Source organism: Dendronephthya gigantea, unplaced genomic scaffold (assembly GCF_004324835.1).
Source record: "Dendronephthya gigantea isolate DGI-Jeju-01 unplaced genomic scaffold, DenGig_1.0 000042F, whole genome shotgun sequence".
Lineage (NCBI taxonomy): Eukaryota > Metazoa > Cnidaria > Anthozoa > Malacalcyonacea > Nephtheidae > Dendronephthya > Dendronephthya gigantea.
The window spans coordinates 1,053,228-1,062,047 of record NW_021163052.1 but is presented as its reverse complement, the minus strand read 5'-3'; the positions used below and the strand labels follow the sequence as shown (position 1 = coordinate 1,062,047).

General features: G+C 36.0%; 1 protein-coding gene across 1 annotated transcript; it reads right to left on the bottom strand.

The window, feature by feature from the left end:
- Window positions 1–1,059: 1,059 nt before the first annotated feature.
- On the bottom strand, window positions 1,060–4,905 carry LOC114526844 (T-cell-specific guanine nucleotide triphosphate-binding protein 1-like). Its single transcript, XM_028548371.1, has 4 exons — window positions 4,658–4,905; window positions 2,578–2,696; window positions 1,922–2,371; window positions 1,060–1,481 (listed from the first exon to the last, which is right to left on the bottom strand). Exons 1-4 carry the CDS (start codon window positions 4,903–4,905, stop codon window positions 1,060–1,062), a joined length of 1,239 nt encoding a protein of 412 aa, XP_028404172.1.
- Between the last annotated feature and the right edge of the window lie 3,915 nt (window positions 4,906–8,820).

Sequence of the window (8,820 nt, the reverse complement as noted above, 5' to 3'; positions counted from 1 at the left end):
TTTCAACACTCCTCGTTTTCCATTATTTATATTTCTTTGGGTAAATATGCTCAATTTGGGCAAAAACCTGCTGATGATTTTGGCAGTAATTTTATATGGTGGCATCTCCGTTCTTGGTCAACAACCACAACACTCTCAAAGGGCATCTTCTGTTGTGCTATGTCGATGGGTGAACTAAAAAGCGTCCATCCAATTAACTTATGAATAATGAATTCCCTATGTCATACGAAGGCGTCTACATGGACGAAAGGAGAAAGAAGAAGCAGTCATGATGCTTGTTTAATGTCAACAACATAAAGCTTTTCATTAAGGCTTAGAGCAGTTTCAAGAATTTCATAAATTTAATAGTTCTTCTGTACTTCAGAAAAAGGAAAATCGGCGGCTATATATTCGGCTATTCCTTACCTGTTTTTTTCATGTTGTACAGTTGCAAAGAAACCAAATTTTGTTAAGACACATCATTTGAATAACACATCAGGGGCCGGTTGTATCAAGCCCGTTTAGCTTAAACGGATGATAAGTTCAAAATTATAAATTGAACTCTTCCGCCAGTTGGCCTGAATAACCTTTAATTAATAAGCTTAAGAACTCGAAACAGTGGTTACCCATACATACATACATACATACATAAACTGAATTATGCTTGGTCTTAAGCGTAATTAATAACACGTATACCTAAAATGCAAGAAATGTCGTTCAAATGCCAAAATCATCAGCAGAGTTTTGCCCAAATTGTCTCACAAAAAACTAGGTGCGCTAAGTACGTACATGAATTTAATTTTTGCTAAAATTTGTGAATTTAAATTACTGTTAAACGAACCAACAACACTGGTAAAGAAATGCACCAACTATACAAAAGCAACAAACGACAAAATAAACATGAAATATGTATTTCGTACAGTATTATAATTATTCTAATAAAGGATTAATGTGCGAACAAATGAAAGTGAGTTTACTTAACACGATATCTACGTAACTATATCTACGTAAAGTATTAGGGATAGCTTTCTTTATTTTTATTTGTAAGAGAGTCAAGTTAAAGTTCTTGTTCAAGTGATGCTACTCTACATCGTCCACCAGACTTTCGTTCAAACACTCCAGAATGTCCAACGCAGTTTCTTCCATTTCCTTGAGACAACCATGAAGGAAATAATAGGTGGATGAGAATGAAATTCCTCCCGCAATGATAGAACCAACGAACGGTATGAATCGTGTGAATTCTTCCACCGCGGAACTTGCGGTGTAAGCTGCCATAAGATTTCCTAGTTGCACTGCACTTGTCAAACAAAACTTTCGAACCTTTTCCTTGATCTCTGGAGTCATATTGTTGAACTCGTAGGAGTTTTCATCAGGTAGACCAAGCTGGCTTTTGTAAAAATTCACTTCCTTTATTAAAAGTGCGACGTCAAGTGCGACTGACAACCCAGGCACTGGAATCACGGCACCGGCTCCTGAAGCGGTTGCGACCTTCCAAATTCGACCTAAAACAAATAGATTATTTTGCTGCTATAGAATAATAATAATAGTATATAATTAGATAATATTAGATTAATAATGTATGCATGTGGGCGATTTCTACCGTTATGTTCTAAACCTAATTTATGAGAGAAACGTAGCTACATATTCTGCAGGTACTGAAGAGCAATTCCACCTGTTATGTAGGTTTAGGCACACGAAATAACTGATTTTTAACAAAGTGGAACACATAAACAGCTGTTGTAATTTCTCCTGTGTATTAGATAATCGTACTAACGTCTGTACAGTCTGTACACACGCTTAATTCAATTTCTTTTACTATCTTTAACAATAGTATAGAAACTGAATGATCGAGAAAGTCGTACAGATAGCTTGTGGCCATGAGGAAATATTACAAGTGTTTATGTTTTGCAAAATGAAACGTTATTCTAGCTGTTAGACGTACATCGAAGGATTTCAACTTTCCGTTTCAAGATACCCTTTGAACGAGTTGTCAACAAGTTTATGGCCAGTGTTAAACTTTCCCTCTGACGCATTGGCAAGACATCTAAAATAGCCTGTGTGAGACGAGCAAAATCCCACTTGTCTGCTTCATCGTTGCTAATGAGGAACACATCTTCTTCTTTGGATTCGAATTCTTTCAAATTTTTCACACAATTTTCCTTAATTTTCTTCAAAAGCGCCTTTTCATTGAACGATCGCTTTTTACTTTCGTTCCAGACGTCAATATCGATCTTGGTGCGGACAAAAAAGAACGATTTCTTGATGGTTTGCACAATTCTGGCTAACTTGAGGTCGTTTTCAGTGAATCGTGTTGCTGCTAGGATGAGGAATGTATCGTAATTCTTCAAACCGACTTTTTCGCAGTATGTTTCAGCGGGATAGTTTGGAGTACCTGAAATTTTAGTTTCTCATTTTAAGGAATTTAACATCATGAACTAACCATGATTCTTCAATTTGCATATTTTGCATATACAATTTGTATATACAATTGCACATTCTTTACCAGAATTTATACTTTACCAGTATTTATTGAACTCAAAATCGTATAAAAAGACAAACATTGTAAATAAATGTTTTCAATCTACTAGACCTACATACCGACGCCAGGCAGATCCCAAAATTTTATTTTGCTGTTTGTCGGATGAGGATACTTTGTCGGGTCTGTTGTTGTCTCCGTGGGGCCAGTTTCTGCCGCACCCTCGTCATCGTTTCCTAGTCTGGATAAAAAACGTAGAAGTGGGATATAGAGCAGCTAGGCTAATAACTATACCTGAGTATTTTCGGATGAAAATAATTTATCAATACTTATCCCCGAGCCGGTGTGCGAGGGTACTAATTCCGCCCGGAGATTAGGAATTACACCCGGGACCCGGGAGAACATAGCGGAATCCAAAGTTGCCCAAATGTCATGGACGTTCAATGGTCATGGTACTTGTGCGCATGCGCGAAATGCGAACGAGTGTAGACTGGTAATTAGCAACTTCCTGATTGGCTAAGACGAAACGTTTGTGTCTCAGTGAAAACGTCAGCAATTTAACTGTCATTTTGCAAACTATTTTTTAAAAAAATGTTTCGAAAACAAAATATGAAATGTGGAATCAATGTGGAAAACACTGGGAAGAGTTTAAAATATTATCAGAACTGGAGGAATTAGCGGTGAAAAGGAACAACTCGATTATAATCCTTGAAATGGTAGGAGTCTATTTTGTTTATTTCGAGGTTTATTTCGTGTTTGCTGTACGAATAAATTTTATGACCTTGATACAGTATGTCGTATTGTCGTTTTGCTCGGTTTTGCGAAGACGTGACCGACTATTTAAGGCTTTACATCATCGTTTTAACTTCCAAAAGAGTCCTTAAAAGTGTAATTCGGAGTTTTAATATAACAAATATCACTTTAAAGGTTTATATATAGTCGACGGCAATCACTGCATGAATTTATTAATCAAAAAACAACATTCGACGTTCACTGCTTGGTTATTTATATTATTTGGGCTGTTTTGATGTTTTGAAGGTTTAGCTATAATGAAGTATCACTTAAACTGTGAAAGTCTCATATAAACTGTGAAAGTCTATAACCTAACGCAACGGAAAGCAGCAGGAAAACGCGTGATTTCACTTCACCTTTACGACTGTGTTTGTTTCCGAAATATTTGAAACATCAGCTATCGGCACAGGCAGCCCGGTCACTGCTGTTACGTCATGCTATTATATATTTATATAATTACAATAAGGCTGGCAACTCTCTCGCAAAAAATATAATACATACATTAATACCATCGCTTAAAATAAAAATACTGCGCTAGTTTCTTAAAAAAAAACCAGATACAAAACACCTTGGATATATTGACTATATTTATCTGTCGTTTTTAGACTTGAAAAAAACTCTAAAATGCTCAAATTTTGCGAATTAAAAGTGTATTTTCGTTGAATTTTTGCGAAACAGAGGCGGGATATAGTTTACTCGAAAAACGTCATCATCGGAGAATTCGTCGGCAAATTTCTGATTGGCTGTGGCAAGTTCGGAAAATTACGAAGGTCAACTCAATGGAGAAGAAAGATCTTCGTTTTTTTCCGAACTTGCCACAGCCAATCAGAAATTTGCCGACGAATTCTCCGATGATGACGTTTGTCGAGTAAACTATATCCCGCCTCTGTTTCGCAAAATCTCAACGAAAATACACTTTTAATTCGCAAAATTTGAGCATTTTAGAGTTTTTTTCAAGTCTAAAAACGACAGATAAATATAGTCAATATATCCAAGGTGTTTTGTATGTAGTTTTTTTTAAATAAACTAGCGTAGTATTTTTGTTTTAAGCGATGGTATTAATGTATGTATTATATTTTTTGCGAGAGAGTTGCCAGCCTTATTGTAATTATATACATATATAATAGCATGACGTAACAGCAGTGACCGGGCTGCCTGTGCTATCGGCTGTACATTTAGGACATTTCATAATATTGAAGGTTAGGTCTGGCTAGCTCAGGAAATATTTTGCTTCGTTTGAAATGGCGAGGGGTTGCTGCATGCATGTATTTCTAGTAAGATTATGATTCAGATTAGGAGATTCGTCATTTTTGGCTGTATTTGCATGGAATCAAACAAATTTATATGTTGGAAAATGTACTTATTTTGGAAGACTATATACATAATATATACAAAACTAAAATCACTTACCCTCGTATGGCGTTGATAAAGCTGGATTTTCCAGCTCCTGAATTACCTGTTATGGCGATATTTATCACTACATCTTTCCAATCTTCTAGTTTTTTTGTGAAAAATTCTTCTATTCCTTCCAGGCCATATTGGTTAATGTGTTGTGGCACATCTTCCATGTTTATAAGCTCATAGTTGTGATCTTCGTCTACACCATGGTCAACCAGCCGTTGGTCTTGATTTGCAGCGTTATTTGATGGCTCGCTCATGTTTTAGCTGATTATTTCAACTCACCAAATTGTTACAAAGTTCACTGAAGTTACAAAATTTTGAGTGAGGTGTTTCAGTAATTTTAACATGCAATTGTATGGACGGAATTTGTCCAGCCGTGGTCTAGCCTCCTTGATGCGTCAACAATAGTACTCAGCCAATCACAGCGTGATTAACATCTGAGATCTATATAAAGTTATGATAGTCGGAAAAAACAAAATACATTAAAAACTTATGTATACCTTTACTTGTGGATATATCCACGATCCGCTACTATGCCTATAGTTGTGAAGTCGAAATTTCAATGTGAGTATGTGTGACGTGCAAGAAACAGCTGAGTCTTTTTTATGAATGCCACCTGCTGTCGGTCTATTGACAACAACCACATATTATAGATTGATACAGGTAGGAGAACTTTCCGCTCCTCAATTTTGCATTCATTTTTGTCAACGTAACATTTAAAATTATGCTGGCACAGTGCTACGAGTGCTCCGAACGTCTAAAACTTGCGTTTTGAAATTTTTTTGCTGGACGCTGTTTATATGGCGTTGTTTATTTCCCAAAGTATTCAAATTTCAAACAAAGCTTTTAGTCCCAGCATTTGTAACCGCCGTCTAAGCGATGCATGTACAACCAGTTTACAACTGCACCGCAAGCTGCTAAACGATATTTTCAGATATAGTTTCTGTTCGATCATCAGCGGATTTGGTGAGCTTTCAAGTGTAAACAATTAAAAGGATTTTTTGGAAATAATCTTGTTATGAATTAATATAATAATAATATAACTTACATCATGCAATTGCATGACGTGGGTGTATTGCTGGTCTTCGCGCTCCCATTTCCAACTAAGCTAGAATTGGCAAATCGACGCATAGACTATAGATTCTTAAATAACGTTTTAATATTTCCTTGCTACCGTATAGAGTTAAAATTATCGTACGGTAATCAAAACTATCGAGTGTAGAGTTCAATTTCATTGTTTTCTATACAGAAAAGGTAATATTAAATACTATAGTTCTCTGTCTCACATGATACTAGTCTAGTAAGTCTACATCTTAATATCGTTCGCAACATTTTCATTTAAGATATCCAGGAATTCTAACGCAGCCTCTTGCATCTTCCAATACAGTGAGTACTAAGTATCAACATTGATGGAAGATTATAAGCTAGGTAGTAACGGTCTTCTATAAGGGTAGTAAGGGTCTTCATCAAAAGGTTTATTTTACTCTGCTAAAATATTTCAGGCGGTAGCTGAGCAGCATTTGCGTGAACAGCATTAAATCTTAATTTTTAAGCTTTTATAGTTATATAATTATATTCATTTATTTAGAAATTGATTGTTTTCGAAGTCAAAGAATACCAAAATATCAGCATAGCAGTACTAAATCGTCAGGCTGACTACGCTATTGAAAGCGAGTAGTTAACTTGCAAGCGATCTTCGGTCTTCCCAATTCTTTTTAATCGGTTTGAAACGGGTATTACTTGTATATTCTTCACACGCTGAAATTTGCATGCGTAATTGCTGAAAAAATTCTCATTTATTCTTGCATGAATACCACCGTTGTCGCTCTTTAATAATTGCAATAACGAAAGAGAAAGTTAGCGTCGTTTGCGTTTCATCTTTTATTCGTACCTGTATACTTCGTGAAAACCATGGCTTTGGAACAACAACACGCTCTAGCGATTCAAACACATATACAGGAACATGGATTAACTGGATTGAGGGAATTGATCATGACCTTACTTCAACAATCGCAAAATGTTGAAATCAAAATCGGAATAACAGGTCCTGCTGGTGCTGGAAAATCGAGTTTCATAAATGCGATAAGAGAGTAAGAGAGTTTAATTGCTTGCCTCGCATATAAACGAAATTGATCCATGCCAATATGTATATAATGATATATTTATTCAGTAGATGCCGGCGGGAAAATAGAGCATGCACTCACCCAAACCTGCCGGTTACTGCATGTCTTTACACTTTAGAATTCACTTAATCCCGTCAGATCAGGTGACTTTAAATGAAATGTTCCTTGTGCTTGTCGTAAATTACGATTTGGCGGCACTATATACATGCACACGAGGATAATGTTTAAAGGGTTAATGGGTGTTAATTTCGAGCAGAAATCATACAATCAAATTCAAGCCTTGGTCCTCAGACAGGAAATGTACTTATTCCTTTAATATGTATACCCACATTGGCATCTGCATATATATGAATACCCGACGAAGTCGGGTGAAAACAAGATTCAAGAAAACAAGGAAAAATAATTCCATTAAGTATTTCTGCTAAAAGAAGCGATTGCAGAATACCCGTCGAGTCGTTTACAATAAAATTGCGTATAATTATAAGTATAGGTAGTGGGTAAAGATCGAGACATTTCTATAATGACATAATTACTGAGGAAGGTATATTTTAGCGCCTACACGGCTATACGGAGTGAGTTTTAAATGACGCCATCGAGACCTCTTGATATAATGACAAATCCTGTAAAGAAGATGTATCAATTACAAATATCGTCGCTTCATTTTAAACGTGTTGCGACCTAGTTGTGCCTTATTTATATCTTACAAGAATTGCTTGCATTTATATATAGTATACTAAATTTAACAAACATAGCATTCTGATAAAGTTACTCAAAATGTAAACAAATTTGCTGATTGGTCTAAAACGAAATTCCTCCTTTAAGGCTTTATGACAAAACGCATCAACTGATCAACATGAAACACATGCAGTGCATTACCTAAATTACAACAAGACGCCTGTTCTGGTTAACTCCGTCTCCGGCGTGCTTTTAATATGTATACCCACATTGGCATCTGCATATATGAATACCCGACGATCGTCGGGTGAAAACAAGATTCAAGAAAACAAGAAAACATAATTCCATTAACAAGTATTTCTGCTAAAAGAAGCGATTGCAGAATACCCGTCGAGTCGTTTACAATAAAATTGCGTATAATTATAAGTAGGTAGTACGTAGTGGGTAAAGATGTAGGTACTATGTAGTGGGTAAACCTCTGCATAGAAACATTGATACAATGATAATTACTAAGCCTATAATATATAATATAATATATATACAAAGTGAGTTTTTAAAGGACGATTTCTAAACTGTCTCTAGACGTTGATATACTGACGACAAATCCTATAAAGAAGACGCTTCATATTAAACGTGTTGCAACCTAGTTGTGCCTTATTGGTGTCCTATAAGAATTGCTTGCAAGGGTAGTAACGGTCTTCTATAAGGGTAGTAAAGGTCTTCATCGGAAGGGTTATTTTACTCTTCTAGAATATTTCAGGCGGTAGCTGAGAAGCATTTGCGTGAACAGCATTAAACAACACGCCTGTTGTGGCGTTAACTCCGGCTTCTGAACATAAACAATACAGTTCAGACTCATTTGGATGCCTTGCGAACCTAAATGTTGTTCGATCGCGACATTCAGAAGCACATCGTACTTTAAAAAGTATAATTGTTTAAAAATGTAAATAAACTGCATGATACGTTCACTTTGTCTTTGTTGAGTTTGCGCTTGATGCCATTTCATTTACGCGAAGTAAACCACTTTAGAGGTTGAGACAACAACAAAATAATACCAAGTTATCAAGTGAAGAATACAAGAAAGATCTTTTTACATGAATTGTGACTGTTCCCTGATTGGTCAAATTATTGTGTCCGGTTTTACTATTTTTGGTTACAAGTTACAACATCCGCAACGGTACATGACATGACATGACAGTAAACAGAACATCACAACAATGGAACATTATACTTACACGAGAACATTCGTGCTTATATTAAATCTTCAATCCTGTGCAAATTAACTGCGACGTGTCAACGCGCCTATACACGACTACATCATCTTGTTAAACGCTGAAATAGCAGCGATATTATTAAAATAAGACCAGAATCTAC